The sequence below is a fragment of the Amaranthus tricolor genome, chromosome 2, assembly GCF_026212465.1.
Source record: "Amaranthus tricolor cultivar Red isolate AtriRed21 chromosome 2, ASM2621246v1, whole genome shotgun sequence".
NCBI lineage: Eukaryota > Viridiplantae > Streptophyta > Magnoliopsida > Caryophyllales > Amaranthaceae > Amaranthus > Amaranthus tricolor.
In genome coordinates this window covers 2,598,514-2,615,886 of record NC_080048.1, presented here as the reverse complement: position 1 = coordinate 2,615,886, position 17,373 = coordinate 2,598,514, and the positions used below count along the sequence as shown (strand labels likewise).

At 33.4% G+C, this 17,373-nt stretch overlaps 1 protein-coding gene across 2 annotated transcripts; it reads right to left on the bottom strand.

Moving 5' to 3' along the window:
* Positions 1 to 115: 115 nt before the first annotated feature.
* Positions 116 to 8,850, bottom strand: LOC130805852 (uncharacterized). 2 transcript variants are annotated; one of them, XM_057670652.1, is made up of 8 exons: positions 8,127 to 8,850; positions 7,615 to 7,812; positions 7,402 to 7,524; positions 6,931 to 6,968; positions 6,723 to 6,846; positions 4,486 to 6,573; positions 819 to 955; positions 116 to 716 (listed from the first exon to the last, which is right to left on the bottom strand). In XM_057670652.1, the coding sequence occupies exons 1-8, from the start codon at positions 8,196 to 8,198 to the stop codon at positions 497 to 499; spliced, it is 3,000 nt and encodes a 999-aa protein (XP_057526635.1). In that variant the 5' UTR covers positions 8,199 to 8,850; the 3' UTR covers positions 116 to 496. The 2 variants fall into 2 exon arrangements, with proteins under 2 accessions (XP_057526635.1, XP_057526636.1); XM_057670653.1 differs by having other exon boundaries at positions 6,723 to 6,837.
* Positions 8,851 to 17,373: the final 8,523 nt, after the last annotated feature.

Genomic DNA, 17,373 nt, shown 5'->3' with positions numbered 1-17,373 from the left:
GTTAGTGGTTTTCTACAATTTACTTGTTGAAGTTCTATTGTCATGCTCAACAAGTGGAAATAGAGATTCAGCTAGGCTTTCATGATGACAAGTTTTGGAAAATCACTTCTTTCCATCACACAAAACGATGCTTTCTATATTCTATATAAATAAAATTGTATTTTTAATCGGCTTATCAAATATACTTTCTGAGGCTATGATGATCTTTTCAATACCATATATATACTTAACTATCTAATGTCACTACCTGCAATCCAACAGAATGGGGAAGGATATGGTACAAATCAGGAGTTTAGCAGTCATTAGAGCCTAATTACAATTGATTCAAGAGGCATATATGAAACATTAAATTTGTCTCAAAGAATTTTACTGATCAATGTGCTATGATCTATCTCTTAATGTACCACGTGAAATGTGCTTTCCGTCAGTTGGTATCGTCACCTGAAGATGGGTGTTTCCTCTCTATAATCTACTCTGAAATTCAAGAATAAACAACTTATTTCTTCTGACTATTCCTCAAATTGCGTATGGTCATTACAAGTTGTTGCCTTTCTCCTTCAACTTCTGCAAACTTCAAGCTTACATCTGAATACTTCTCTTGCATTTCGTTGAGCTCATCTTCCATTGTTTTGTTCTTCTCCTTTAGTAAAGCCACTTCTGTCAGTAAAACACTGGTTTGCGAATCAGTGACCTTCTCTGCGCATGTTTCTCTTTTACTGTGGTACATAAATTTCATCAAACAAGCAAAACTTTTAAGTCAGTAAAAATACAGGAATAACATAGGGAATATGTTTATTAGAAGAGACTCTGAAGTGTACCTTTCTCCTGATGTTCTGTTGGCCCCATTTTGTGATGACCTTCCTGAATTTGCCGACAGCTGTGATTTCTTCCCCATAGATTTTCTTTCTTCCACTTTGCTACCATTTTCAGTGGATATTCCAGAGGGTCTGATTGCCTGTGGATTGACAACATGCTTTTTTAGCTTTACTTCAAACATTATCGTTTGAAATAATCTCAAAAATGTAACTAGATAAATCTCTCTGGAAAAGTCTAAGTTTGATAAAGTATAGATAAATCTGGGAAAAATATGCAAAGTAAGAAAGATGAATCTTGTAGAATACTCTAGATGTGTATGTTAAGCTTGTCAAAAGTAACAGACACAAGTTAGCTATAAATATAACTCCTATTTGCTCTTGGTCATGATGTTGTAGTGGCAAACAATACAATACTCGAAAACCATCACACACATCTATCCTATCTGTTGGGAGTGGCCCAAATTTTTGACTACTAAATAAATACTCATACAAAATTTTTGAAATTTCTAGATAGTTTCTAAGAATGATCTAAACAAGATCATTATCAATTTTGCTAAAAAAAATCTGGGATGGACAATTTCAGCAAAGAAAAGTCAGAAAAGATCACACTCTGCCATTGAGCTTGCCTATAAGTAGGTAATTAGTGTTGCTATTTAGTAATCCAAATAAAGAGAAGCCACAAAAAAGCCTTCTTACATTTCTATATCCTCCAAATACCCTATCTTTGCCATTATAATTTAGACACATTTTAACTTGTGTTCTCATCCACTATTTTGTATTCCTCTTTGTTAATCTAACATAGTGAGAATTTTTTATTCTCATTAGTCATTATTACCCTAATACTTGGGCTACTTTTAAGTTGTAATTCCCTTATAATTTAATATATAGTGGATTTATACATTGTGTTTGTGTTCCTTCTAGTACTTATTTCGCATATACCCTTTTATAACTTTTCAACTCTCCTACGCTTCCACATAAGCGCATTCAGACCTAACACTATCCTATCTCATTACTACTTTAGCTAAAGAATGATAACTCACCACATTTCTCTTCATTCTTACAAGTATTTAGTGATGTTCTTTGTCTTACTCTAAGAAGTCCCAAATGCAAACATATCAAGGCAAAGACACAAAAGTGTACTAGTTAAATGACCGTCTTGTGTGAGGTTGACTTCTAATTTGGCTTAAAAGAGAAATTCATTTGATACTCTTTGCATGGGATAGAGAGGGTATTGGCCATTCTGTGTAGAAAGTATTTGGAATACTCTATTTCTATGAAAATATTTACTCACGTGTTTGAATAAATAATAAGAGGGAAGAGAACTACAAGTATCATCTGTGTAAAATGTGGTTCACAAGGGTTACTTGGTGCTTCTAATAAATTTGACTACTTGATCCGGTTTTTCCTGGTAAATATCATTTAGCTGTAAATTCAACTTCTCAATAATAATCTAGCAGATTTTTTAATAATAGAGCCAGCTCCAAAGATTTGTTGGACATCATCAAAACTTAACTCCAATATGAACTTTTGAAACAAAAGTTTCTAAAAGTGTATGTCAAAAGAACAAAAGGTAAACGCTAGGATTATTCGTGGCTTGGTTCACCAAGTAATTAGGACAAGATTAAGAGTCTTAATCTTATGTGTTACTGTACGTAAGAAGAGTGCATAGTCCCCCTTTGGGATTGGATGATTGGGAATCAAGCAAGTACCATCAGTACAATGTACAATGTGAGTGGAGGCTTGGTTGATGCAAACCTTGGGCACCAAGGCAAGCATTCAGAGAAAGGACAAGTGCAAAGAGTGTGAGGAGGCCAAAGGGGGACCATGGGATACATTGCATACAACATGAAGAAGCCAGGATCGTTTTGACCCCCTGTGCTCGAATGAGCGGTATAGTGCTCGAACGAGCACAAGCTCCAGGCAACTTTCTGCTTCGTTTTTGAGTTGTACTGTTGGCTTACCCCCTTGGCACTTCTATACCCTATTTTTCCCTATATATACCTTATTCCTAGGTCTTTCTTTAGTGTGCCAAAAGTCTCATTGTATAGAGCTTTAAAATGCTAAGTATTCTCCCTAATTAGCTCCTTTCTTCCCTACACATTTCCTCCATTTGTAATTCCTTCAAGTTTCTATTTCTCCTTTAAACACATTAATATTATCCTAGGCTAGAATGGTGGATGTAGCCCTAGATTGGTGAACCGCTTTTAATGCTTGTTTTCTTTATTTATTTGTCATTGTTATTCATCATTAACTTCCACACTTAGTTCTTACAACTAAGACACATTATAAACACTAATTTAAACTCTAAGTTTTTGATCTTTGGCGAGTGAGAGTGACTCTCATTTAAGTAAAAGGTAAGTTTCTACTTTTGAGTAATGATGATCCCGTGGGGCCAAGTGGGTGGAAGACTAAAAAATTTTGAAATCACTTCTTATCTTGGTGCATGTTCTATATATTTATAGGGGCTTTCAAGGGCTAAAGTAATTTGTACAATGTGAACTTTTGTGCATTATGACATTATCTTTTAATCTGGTTGATTTCAATGGGATTGAACCAAGGAAACAATTTGTAGCTTTTCTTCTTGCTTATTAATGGAGGTGAAAGTTGAAACAATGCAACAGATATTCTATTTTTTACTATCCTTATTTCTTTGAACATACATTTTGCGATGGACGGCATGGACCGTCATGCAATAGTTAGAACCTCAAATAGCTGCAAGTAATGCATTTCCAGTTTAAGGGTCTTTTGGAAACTTGTTAGCTGTTGGAATATTGACTAATATGCTAGCTGCTAAGCCAAGTGTTTAAGTTAGTCGTTGGGGAGATGTTTGGTAAAATTTAAATGTTGCTTGTTCGCTTTTTATTAAAGAAAAATTGGGTCGAAAGACAAAAGCCAATGAAAAAGCTTCTCACACTAACCTTTTGATTTTCTCTTAAAAAATCATTTACCAAACATGTTTTTGGTTGTTTGACTACCAAAAAGTTTAAAGCCAACCAGAAAGCTATTTGCCAAATACGCTCTAAAATTTGTTGTTTAGCATAGCTTCTTCTAAGGATTTTTTTTTTTGGCCTAAAATGACACATGATACTTAAGGAAAAATATGAAGTTGAATCCTCCAACACGATAGTAAAATCTTGTTGAAAATAAAGTACCGTGAATCTGCTACCACTATTCTATACTATCCCATTTCCTATAGGATACCGTTGTTGGCTAGGGAAGAGACACAGAAGGGGGTGGGTGGAGGGGAGCTAAATGTACCCACATGAAGTTTTTCGTAAGACCCTTAATCAGACAGGAATTTGGTTGATGTTCTCTTCACAATAAGGCTGGAGGACTGGAAGGGAGGACAGCATGATGGACTCTTGAATCAACTGATATATTTTATAACAACATTCTATTACCCCAATGTCATTAAGTGGCTCCCACCTAGGTGGAATTGGAGGGTCGGATGTACACAATTTTATCCTTGTAATAACAAAGATTGTTTTCAATTAATTCTTAATTCCAATATAATCTGCAGCTTTACATAAACGAATCTTAGTAAATGTCACATGTATGATGTGAAATGTGATAATGCTGCGTTGAACAGATATTTGGTTATGATGCCCTTGCCTATGTTTAATTTTGGCCTATAAGTAGTTGATATAAAATCAGGAAATAGAATTATTACCTTTAGCTGCTTTACTTTCTCCTTAAGAGCAGAGACCTCCTTAGAGCTGCTATCCTTGAACTTCTCGAGATTGGATATTTCATGATCCTTCTTTTGTAGATTTTCTTTCTGTCTAGCGAGTTGCTTTCTGAGATTCTCATTCTCCAACTTCATTTCAGACCATCTGTTTTTTAAATCATTATGCTGAACTTGGAGTGATTCCAACATTAATTGCATTCCAGACATAGCATCTGCCTTTTCTTTTAAAGGTCTTAGAATTGCCAGCTCCTCTTGTGCTTGTTTGATTTCTATCTTTCCCGATGTATATTTTGTTTCTGATTCTTCCATGTCTCTCTTGGTTTCTTCAAGATTCTTTTTCAATTTGTCAACTAGTGTCTTCATTTCTTCTAGCTCCTTTATGAAATGATAATTTTCTTCTGTAAGCCTTTCTACTTCCATTCTGAGGGCTTGATTCTCATTTGACAAAGCTTCACTTTTGTCTTCTACTTTCCTATTGAGGTTTTTAAGCTCTGCGTTCTCATTTTTTACTGCAAGTAATAGTTGGTCAAGCCCATTCTCTTTCTCTTTTGACTGGCTGGAAAGTTTTTTCACTTCAACTTTAAATTGATCTTGGACTAATTCGAGTTCTTTGGTAGTTTTCTCTAGATTTTCTTCTAGAATCCTTACCTGAAGGCGCAGTTCCCTAGCCTCTGCTTTTGCATTCTCCGTCTGTTCTTCATTTTCCTTGAACTTTGCTTCTAACTCTTCAGAAAGTTCTCTAAATTCCTCTTGTAGCCTATGGGCTGCAGAAGCATTATCTAATTTTGTTCTTCTCAAGTTCTCCTCTGCTTGGAGGGCTCTTTGCTCAAGATTATCTTTAGCAGTGGACACTGCTCTGAGCTCATCTTCGAATTCTGCATCTTGTTTTTCCAGTTCATACTTCAAACAGTTTACCTGGACTTCAAGATCATGAATTGTATCTGAAGATTCACAGAATTCTTCTGCTTGCTTCTGAATCACTTTCTCTAACCTTGCTATCTGAGACTCAAGTTCTTCCACTTTATGCATATTATGCGTGCATTCTCTTTCTTTCTTTATTAATTCTAGCTGCTTCTGATTAAACCTTGAAGAGAGGTCACTATTTTCTTTCTTTGCACTCTCACAATCTTGAGAAAACTGATTAATCCGTTCCTGAAGCTTTCTGTTTTCTTTCAAATGGTCCTGCAATTCACCTTGCATGATTTTGATCTTTTGTTGCAACAAACTTACTTCTTTCGAATCTTGATTTGGACTTGCTGTTTCTTCTACTTCTTGGTCGCCTAACATTTCAAATTCAGAATCTTTTTCTTGATATTCTTCTGATTTCCTGTCACTTCTTATTTTTCTTAAAAGATTTTCTAGTTCTTTTTCTTTTTTACGTAGCTTCTCTTCAAGGTCCCTCACCACAAGAATTAATTCTGAATTTGAATCTTGTGTCTTTCTCAGTTGTGAACGAAGGGTTCTATTCAGCCCCTTAGAATGAACTAGGTCTTCTACAACTTCATTCTGGCGATGCCTTGATTTCTTTTGCTCAGCTCCCATTTCCTTTAGACATTCAATGCCATTTTCTCCATTGTGCTCTGACCTGTTATTTTCAGATTCTCTTTTAAATGCGTTTCTTTCCTCTTTCAGTCTAACTACTTGCCCTGATAATTCCTGTGCCCTTTTGGTTTCTTTCACTACTTGCCTTCTAAGTGACAGTAGCTCTATGTCAGTTACTTCTGCCTGTCTCTTCAAAGAAAAGATCTCACTTTTGAGCTGTTCAACAAGACTCTTGGGAGGTTCTTGCTCTTTTTCTTTTGGTAGACTTTCAATACTATTCTCCACATAGTCCATTATATCATCATCAGAACTCCAGTCCAACGTTATCGGCTTTCTTGTTTTATGTTCTTTTTCTGCAGGACTAGGAGCTTTTGATACATGATTCTTATAGTAGGAAGATTCATCATGGTTAGTCTCTTGGGAGATTGAACTTTTCTTTTGCTCAAATAAAGAATTCAAGGTATTTGCGTTTCTTGAATTATTCCATCCATCATTGTCTAAAGAAGCCGTTGTACTGTAGTGTTCATCCTGTCAAGAAAGATGAGTGGGTGAAAAAATCAACCAGTGAACTTGTAGTTTTGATGTAAAATATTCTATCATGAATTATATATGAAAATGGATGTTTAGACATCTTGTTACAAATACATTGAAGTTAATTAGAGGAAATGGGGCTTTACTTCATGGTTGTTGCAAATTATGTCTCCCATCAACTGAGAGCTGCTGTCCAGACTTTGCAAGCTGCTTTCATGGGTTATTGTGGCTTCATTTTCTTCAATATCCATCTGAAGCTCCCTGTAAAAACTTTAACGTACATCATCGTTTTTATCAAATTACTAAAGTGCTGGAGAGATAAGAGCTAGACAATAATTATGCGTACGACGTTACCTCTGATCATCAGCTCCTTGCATATTCTGAATTGTGACCTGTATTAGAATAATAGTCAATCAGAGAAATAATTTTCCTTTAGGTTAATTACTGATCAAGAAAATATCTGATGTAATGGTATATAATTATCATATTGTTCTTTGCAAAGTGGAAAATTTGACCTTCTTGTTAAAACTCTAAAACTATATTACATGGTCTCTCTTTTAGGTAGGGAATGAAACACGGGATTGAAACACTGTAATTGCGCAGCACAGTAAAATTGAATTTAAAGTAGCCAATCTTTTGATCCATGTTGATACTTGTTATGCAGAGAAAAAAAAATACTTTTATTAAGTGAAAGAGAGTTATCCTTTTCTTATCATCTTTTATGTAAATTTTTTTTTTCATGTCTTGTCTTATTGGGATTGGAAAGGGTGGGACAATTGACAGTTCCTAGTAAGCAGATGAGCCAAAGAAATGTAGAAAACTCACATGCAAAATTGCTCCAGCATTTGAGGACTTGATTGGCAGTGAGATTGTGAATGGAGTTGTAGCCTCGACATAGTCTGCAAGGTTAACTAGTATTTCTCCTAAAAAACCAGATTTTGATGATCCCTGGTAGGGTGCACCACAAGAAACAATGAGTTCAGATTGCAGAAGAAGCCACTGATTTTCAGAATGTGGAATGTTTGTCTGTTTTCTTACCGTCGAAATTATAAATTGGTAAAACTTGTCTTGTATCTTTCCTGTCTTTATCTCCCTAGTAAATTTTACAGTTTCATACACTGGATTTTCCCATGTACAGATCCCATCTTGAACTGCAGCTTTTCCCAATCGAACAGTTGGTTGGCCCACATCCACTGGAATTACGGATATCATGAGCTTGGATTTGGAGCATGGCACCTGAAAATGCAGGAGTATACCAATCAATAAACCAAGGCTTTAATTTTCCTTTATTTCATGATTACATCATAAATGTTTCCTTCCTAATTGTTATTTGCAATTTTGCACTTGAATTGAATGACAAGCATTCCTCTACAATTCACATAATGCAATGGGAGTAAATCCCACGATTCAGACTCGAATAACCTCAATAGTAGAACATATATCTGATATTGGAATGCAATAATTATGGTAGGCTAGAAGCATTTTCACAAATTGGACTTCTCTTTCTAATTTCTATACATGATTTCGCTGTATCAAGATTAGATATGTACCTGAGTTGCTTGGAACTGTAACTTGAATACAACTTTGATCTTTTCATGCCTCCATCTCCCCACCTTGAACATCTTTCTCTTTGGGTAGTTAAGTCGGAACTCAGTCCAGTATTGAAGATCTAGCAATATTATGCTTGTAGTTGGTCTTTGCTATTCTATTTACTATTCTGGCACATTGGAGATAAAGCTATGGTTTGCAGAGATGTAAAGGGAGACAGAAAACATATGGTACAAAGGAAAGAATGAAGAAGCCTTTCTGAACTTCCTCCTTAAGCTTCAGTTGGAAATTAATTATACTTTACTAAACTGCATCTAGTATAACTCAAAGAGTAGAAATGGGTAAGGACTTGGGAGTTGAATTTCTTCCTATCTAAGCGTTTTTTCTTTTATTTTTTTTCGATCTAACCCTCCAACTTTTGATTTTTACATGTTCACACTTTTAATACATTGCCTGTTGAAAACTTGCAATGTGGTCCCTACCCAATTCAAGATTTAGACGTTTAACTTTCTTGAAGTGGTGTCCTTGAGGTAAAGCATCCAAGACATGAGGTAAAGCCGAAGGAAACTAATTACCATCGGACAAGGAAGAATAGCCAAGGAAAGAAGCTTCTCTATCATTCTCTGATAAAAGTTTTATGTTGGCTGTGAGAGTAGTAGCTGGAAATCACGTGAGTTCTGATGTTTCTTTAAGGTGGGCACGTGCTAAGGAACCTTATAAGTTAATAGATTGATTAAAAAATAGAAGCCTAATCTTAACAAATCCTTAGATAGAAAATTGCAATCATATATGAATTAATAAATATAATGGCACATATGCAGATGGTCTGTATAGTCAATGTCCACTCTTGCCTGTGGTTAGCATTTAATTATCACAAAGCTGCTTTACTGTTTTTAGAGTATATTAAAAGATCATTCTGATGTATCAATCAAATACCTGTATAAGGACTTTTAAGATTTTATCCCTCTATTCTTTGAGGTTTTGGGGTTCTTTGGTGACAGAAAGGTATGTATTGAGGCTTTAATGGCTGGTTTTTATTGGCACTTAGGGGAAATAAATAACAAGATAGTAATAAATAGTGTAAATGGTAATTGATTTATGCTAACGGGCCATAGAGACTAGTGAGTTTGACAAATGTTGGCTGACTGAGTCACCTGACTTGTTTAACTAGTTGAATGAGTTAACTTTTTTGCTGACTTTGTTTTTTGTTACTTTTAAGCTAGTTGACAATTTTATACAAAAATTTATTATAAAATTAGATATTGATTGTTTATTAGGATCAAAAATTGGTCAACATGCTAAAAACAAATAAAAAAAGTTGTCTAGAGCAATTATTTTGTTTTGTGTTAAAAGTCAATTTCAGCGAACTTAAAAGTAGCTTATCAAATAATTTTTTCTTATATTCAACTAATAAGTTAAAAATTAGTCAAAAAGTCATTAAGTCATTTATTGAAAGAGTTTTATGTGACGATAATATCGTGCCATATTTGCTGCACTATGTGCAAGTATAAGATCTCAATTCGTAGACGGAACGGAACGTTGATGCTAGATAAAGGGTACTAATATCCCAATCCTTCCAATGGTTTTAATACTTACCAATAGGAGTACTCATTAACTTTATACTTTGTAGGCTGGTAGCACATGGTTACATGTTTGTCACACACTAATGCCAGATCACTCGTCACTTTTCAATTCCTATTTCCTTTTCCAAATAATGGGCCACTGGGGCCAAATTTAAAAATCAAAGGCTGGAAGACATTTAATTGCGTGCGAAATTTGTTTTTTGAGTAGCATTTTATTTTATTTTTCGCATGTCCATTTCAATATCTACATTCCACCATGCCAAATTTAAGTTTCAAGATATTGATGTCCCAAAACAGAAACCAAAATGAAGATATCTCAAAATCATTTACTTGACAATCGGATTTTGTCTTGGTTAGCAAGTATTACTTTCTTAGATAAGATCTTGATTTCGATTCTCACTTAGTCTTTTTTGTTTTTAGTCAACTATGTAATAAAAAAATCAAATACCTGCTACTAGGTCTTCCAAACAAGGAGTAACCCACTTATAAGTCTAAAAGAGATTCACTGTTAAAATTAATAGGTAACAGTAGTTTTTCAAGTTTATAAAGTGGTGTTACTTTTTTTTTTGTTCTCTGATATGAGATAACTCACATGTGAACAATAATGTACACTTTAACACTTTTCCCTCACATGTAAATAAATACAAACCTATTGAAAATGTGCATCTAATTAAAGGTCTCTTAATCCACAAAAAACTAGAGTTTAATGCCACGTTAAAATTCAAGAAATGAGTTTGGGCAATCTAAATAAAGAGTAGTAGTGATGACCAATTTACAAATACAAAGAAGATTCATTTATTAATCAATTGATAGTAATAAAAGTTGTTTTACAAGTTGAAAAAGTGATGATAGTTTCTTGTCTTTCTCCTACATTAGATATTTCATAAAATTTAATTGCTCAAGGAGTGTTTTATGAGTTTGAACTTGGTTTTAGTGATCTCAATTCTCAAACCAAGTCATATTAGCTCAAACAAATGATATTTAATTCTTGAACCATTAACTTTTTAATGTTTTAGGCACAAGTTAATAATTTCTCAAAAATTATTAACCATTTCAAATAGTATGATACACTAAGTTAAAAAAAAAAAGTCAAACAATTTTACACGTACTTATAGGAAAGTAGCCAATTTATCTTTTGACATTGGCAGAGTATGAAGTGTTTTTCCTGCTCAAATTAGGTAAGCATTGGAATATACACTATTGAGTTAGAGACGTAGGGCTTGTTCTCTTTGTCTAATCTGATTGAATCTAATTTAAATTTACTAAAGTCTGATCTGATCTGGTCTTATTCAGTCTGATCTGAACTGATTTGTCTCATTTGTATTAATTATATTGTATTATTATTATTATTATTATTATTATTATTATTACTATTATTATTAGAATTAAAATTTATTTGTTCATTTTTAATTATTATTTAATTAATTAAGTTATTAATTAATTAATATTAATATTATTTAATTAATATTATAATTATTATTAGAATTATTATTTATTTAAATATTACTATTTTATTACTTAAGTAATTGAGTAATTTATTAATATAAATATTAGTTGATTAATTAATTAAATTAATTAATTAACATTACTGTTATTAATATTATTATTATTTAATTAATTAATTACTTAAATAATTTTTTATTAATTAATTATTATAATAATAATAATAATAATTATTATTATTATTATTATTATAATACCTACAATAATAATAATAATAATAATAATAATAATAATAAGTAATAATGATTTAATCTGATCTGAAACTTTCTTATCTGGTCTGATCTGATTTGATTTCAATAAGGATAAGTAATAAGTTGAAGAGAATAGGTTCTTAGAGCATTTAATTTTGTCCGTTAGTGAAGTGATAGATTGATTTGTTGGGTAGACTATTAACTTATATAATATTAAAAATTTAACATAATCATTAGTTTAATAAGAGTAGAATGCTAAAGCATGAATTAAGTAAAAAGTTATGTTATCACCATAAAGCAAGTTTCATTGATTGTGTAGTTGCAAATAGTAATGTCCTTTAAAATGTGAAGCTACTAATAGTGTGATAATGTCCTATTAAGGTGGTTGTAATTATTGTTGTCTTTTTGGCTTTGGAAATCGAGGATTAAAACTTTTATGCCATTATCTGTTCCTAATATTAAATGTAATCATATGATTTAGCATTCATAATCTCCTTGTTTAATTAAACCATGATTGGAATTGTTTACTACTCCTACTTGACAATATATCTGTCACTGGGGTGTGGGGAGGGGATTCAAAGTGTGCTTTTTGAGCACTCATTCAGCTTTCACTGGTATTGCGACACATAAACATATCTTTGTCCACTGTTGCTTCAACTATTGAGCCTTGATTTGCATTGATGCCTCGTTTAAATAAACAAGTATATTTTTATTAGTTTTTTTATGGGTCTTCAGTAATCTTGAGTGACAGGCGTTTAAAATAAGATCCGATAAGTTCATATTTACTTGATTTTGCAAACAAACACGACTTTTATTCGACTTCAAGATGGATTTAAAATTATGTTAAAATTAATGTGAACGCAAGATTTGATATTAAATCGACCCGAAAAATCTAATTCAAAATAAACCCGAGGACTGCTTTAAACCTGATAGTTTCCTAATGTTTAGTGCTGAATTTTAGTAGTAGGATCTGACACCGTGCTGGGGACGCACGTATTATCTAAATATCCTCTGCATTATCTACTCTTATTAGGCAAGTTAGGACTTAGGACAGTCTTGATACATGTTCACGTCCTTCTAGGGGGAAGCATTTACTCTTATGTTGAAGGCGTAGTGGATAAGGGAAGTAGGGACAATCTCCTAGAATTAAATGCCAAGAAAATAGTTGAGTTTTGGCACTCAAGTGGTGCATAATAGGACTCCCTCTTGTTCTTTGACAAGAGCTGACTGGGGTATTATCAATAGTGATTATAATAATAATTACTTTGATGTAGTAATAGAGTGATGCAGTTCTTATACTGTCTAGTATCGATCGATAGTATTATATATTGTTTAATTCACGGGCCATTTACATCTTTATGATGCATATTGATTTGATAAATTATAAAATCTTTACAACTCGTTATTATGATACGTGGCCTTGCTTTTGGACCGTGAGTGAGTGACGAAATAAGTTCTTGGAACCTCTAATCATCACTATACATAATTTGGCATCAAGTAGTTGTACATTATTATATTAGAACTACTCTTTTAAGAGATTGTCTTTCCGTAAAACGATCTTAAAATGAGGATTACATGTGCTAAATATTTGTATTAGTTAGACTATTCAAAACATTTACGAAGTGCGACTCTCTGTGAGACCGTCTCATACAAAAATTTATAATTATATTATATGAGAAGAAATGGGCTCATAGAGTTGGGCCTTATCCACATCCGCTCTAAATCGCTAATGCTACAGGTCACACATGATATGATGACATCAAAGAGGATTGAAGCCATTGTAAAAAACTAATAATTTGTTGGTTTGCATAATTAATATTCTGATAAAGTCTATTTAATTGAATGGGCCTTGGATAAGTCCAGTTCGGTTGATAGGTTGAGTTAAATCTTGTGTCTGTCCATTGGTCCGTACCAATATACTCCAGTAGCCATATGCAAGTGCAAAGCCTGTAAACCATGACCTCACTTCACTTCATCAAATTATTTCAAACCTTTGACACCTGATAGACACTTGGACACTTGATATTTTTTTTTTCAAGATATTGAGATTTTTTTTTGTAAAATAGATAGTTGGACTCCTGGACATGTTCCCATGTGGGTATATTAGTCCAAGTAATACATGCTAATCTTTTTATACATTACATTACATTGCCCAATTCCGTAGTTGCTTCCACCTAGGCAAGTTAAACGCTTATTGATAGGCATAGCAATAATGGATGTTGTTATGTCTAGCTGGCTCATGAGCTACAATGGGTAGATATTATAGTGTTTTGGTGTGCCTTTAGCTTCCAAATTGAAGGGTAGGGCTCTCAATAGGCAAAGAATAGTTAGTCAATGTACTAATAGTATCATAACATGTGAAATAGAGAGATTAGTGAGGCCATTTGGCAATATGATGAAGATAGTTTACATTTGGCCTTCAAGGTCGGTCAAATCCTTTTCTTTTAGCGTATAGTGAAGCCGCTCCCTATGTATCCCTTGAATTCACCTCAATCCAATGTTGGCCTTAGCTCTTAGGAGGCTCGAGATAGTGAGGACATTACATGAATCTAGTCTAGTATAGCGTGATACCATAGGCCAGTAGGCTCTCTTCACATTATAATTTTTGTGCCAGGTACGTTCATCAAACTATGCAGCGACTAACTATATCTAGGGAAGATATAACAGCTTCTAATACCTGATTTCTCTTCTTGTCTTTGTTATCTTGCCAAGCTATGCACCAAGATTGTTTGAGAAAATGGTTGTTCCTATAAAATGCAACAAGGGGTTAGCAGGGCCCGAAATTTTTTCGGGGGAGCCACTTCGACGCCCAAGTCAGTAACAGTCTGAGACATATTGCCTAATAGGTCTTTCCAGGAGCATTGCGGCTACAAGGTGGATTACTACTTAGGACTTATTTTGACGTGAGGTCTTTTATGATTAATATCTGGCAAATATACTTTTGTGGATTATTAATGTCAATAGTAATTACCCTCTTAGATTTATGATTGTGCAATTATAAAGCTCTTCTAAAAATCAATTTGGGTCCTTGATAATCAGATGTAATAACTCTTTCGCAATAAATTACTTAGATTTCTTAGTTTCTCTCTTAATAGTAGCTGTTAGTTCAAAATTAATTACCTTATTTATGAGCTCCTTGATGTGTATTTATAGTATATATCCGTGCATGTAGAATATTCCTCTGTTATTTCAACAATTTCCAAAATTCCCTTGCATGCAACTGTAGTTGTCTTGGACGTGTCAAGTTTCTCTTTACTTTGGTGATTTCCCTTTATTTTCCATGGCGCTTTTTGCTTCTCCTATTAACACATGTTCCACTAGCTTATAATGATCTTCTATAATTGACAAGTGTCTTCCAACCACACGTGATCTTCTCATGCACTAATATTACTGATATACGTTCAATGCTCCTTCAATTTTCCCAGATAAATATTGTCAGATTACCTTCTAAACTTACTAATTCCTCCCAGATTAGTGTTAAATTAATCCTCTAGATATTTTTCTGTCATAATTGCCTATGACTAATATTTTGCATATACACAACTCCAGTGACTTATGTGGCACACGTGCTAGCTGTGATACGTGCAATGATAGTTTTGGTTTGGTGCAGTAGATTCAGAGGTGGATTGGCCTAAGAAACTCCCAATATAAGCCTCAACTTCAATGTAAGTTCTAAGATACCTTCAAGTTAAGTCATCCTCCCAACTATGTTTCCTTGGATCACATATCATTTGGGCTTATTTGCCATCTGGTTAACTATTAAATTTAAGTGGACTTGATATTGACTTCGTATTTGTTGGTTTATACATTAGGAGGTTCAGAGTGCGTAGATTCTCTGTTTATTTGATATTAGACGTTTACCTTAAAAGGTAATTATAACATTAAGGAAAATACAATTGGTATATTATACGGGATTCATTTGAACGTCTATAGGAAATCCTTGGCGTGATGTTGCTCTAATGTAGCTAAGCCATTTTTTTTTTTTTTTTTTCAAGTTTATTGTTTCATGGAGGTGAGAAGTAAGCAGATAGTCATATATCATATATGCATGAATTCTAATAAATATTTTCTTACATTTAATCCAAGATTGCATGCATATCATATTACATATTATAAATATCAAAAAATATCAAAACTTTTGATGTGTTAATTTCACATTGTATAATTAAGTATTTATTTCACCGACCGAGGATAAAAGAACGTCAATTGATGTTCCTCTATTATTGCTCCACAAGCAACAACCGGATCACTATGTAACTAGTACGAAATAAGAAACTACTTTCTTACTACTTTTAGGGTGTAATATGGTGTTTGTATGGAAAAAGGCAAAATGTCATGGAAATTTGTACAATACATATAACATCATATGATTATATGAGCAAATGCAACTTATATACATAAGTTCATGTCAGTTCATTTGTGTTTTTTAAGTAAATAACACGATGAAGATATGTGAAATGAAAGCTCTTACGGCTTCACACAAGTGAGAAAAAAGATAGAAAACACAGCAAAAACAATAAAAGGAAGAACACACAATGTAATGAGGTATCTTGAATACCTCTTCCTCAACAAATGTTTATTTTATTATGATTTAACAATATAATAATATAATAACCCTTACTCTTGAGAACAAACTCTCAAACAATGGAGATCACCCTCAATACTAATACAGAAGAAAAAAAGCTCTCTAGATATTCACCCTAACGCCTCTCTATATATTAGCCTTGCTCTTTATTGTGTGTTGTTTTTGATCATGAAGTTATAAGCCCTTTATGTAGAAGGCATATAACATTCTAAAACCATACTTAAGTCAGCTATAATCCCACAATGACGTGTAGATTAAATGCCCTTCATTAAAGCCATCAAGAGAAATGAAACTGAAAAATGACCATTGAGCTATTGACTAGCTGCTTGAAAGAGCAACCCCACTGCTCGAACAAGCAGCAGACTTCTCAACTCACTGCCTGCTGACTCTCATGTTTGAACGAGCACAGTGCTTATGGCACTGTCTGACTGCTAATTTTTGTTGCCTTGTTCGAGCAACCTTTCCCCCATGGCTTGGCTCGTTTAAGGCATGGTCCAATACCTCCGTGGAACCTCATCATGCCTTGATCAAAGCCTCCCTTACTTTGTCCGATGCATCTTATTTGCTCCACATCGATCACCTTATATAGTGATCCAAACCACAAATTATCACAACTTAACACATCCACATCCTCCTCCAAAGTACAAGACATGGCATGTTCAACTTTGTGATCAAAATCATCTCCATGACTAGGATATTTGGTACTTGCTTCAACAATATATATACCTTCATATGCATTACATAAGTTCAAGTAATATAATAAAGATGAATCTCTATGTCTTTCTTTGCAGTATATAACCACCATAATATCTATAAACATTTATGTTATTTTGTTCAATTTCATCAAATCAATATTTATATGTGCGACCTTACTAGAACCAATTATAATTTATAGTAAACTAATCTAATTAGTATACATATATTTACGTTAGTTTTTAGTAAACCACTATGATCACGTAAAATAATCAAATATATCTTTTCTCCATAATTTGTCTATTTATATTTAACATTCATTTGTACTTTGTGTCTCGTCCCTGATTGTTGATTCACCTAGGGCATGTCATTGAGTCATTTATTTACAATAGTCCAAATAAGGGTTGAACTGAGAAGTTAGTGTCTTCCCCGGACTTGGTAGGAGCGTGATTATATTATTTGCGCAGATGTCTTTTCATCAAACTATTTCCTATGTCCCTCTAAATTTGTATCATTTTTCATATTAATTTTGTCTTACTCATTTTTCCCCTTTTCTTTTTTTTTGGTTATGGTTCAACTTTTTTTCTTTTAATCTCATTTACAAATTTATTATCTCTCCATCTTAATGACTCATTTCTATTATTTACTTGTTCCTCTTTCTACTAAATTTCACCCAAAAAATATTAGGTGCATT

Bases quoted from the DNA above. Each gene is read 5' to 3' on its own strand.
- LOC130805852 (XM_057670652.1), bottom strand. From the start codon at position 8,198: ATGTTCAAGGTGGGGAGATGGAGGCATGAAAAGATCAAAGTTGTATTC. The intron at 6,969-7,401 runs GTGAGTTTTCTA...ATTCTAATACAG, and splicing joins ATGCTGGAGCAATTTTGCAT to GTCACAATTCAGAATATGCA. The intron at 956-4,485 runs GTAATAATTCTA...GTCAATCCACAG, and splicing joins AGAAAGTAAAGCAGCTAAAG to GCAATCAGACCCTCTGGAAT.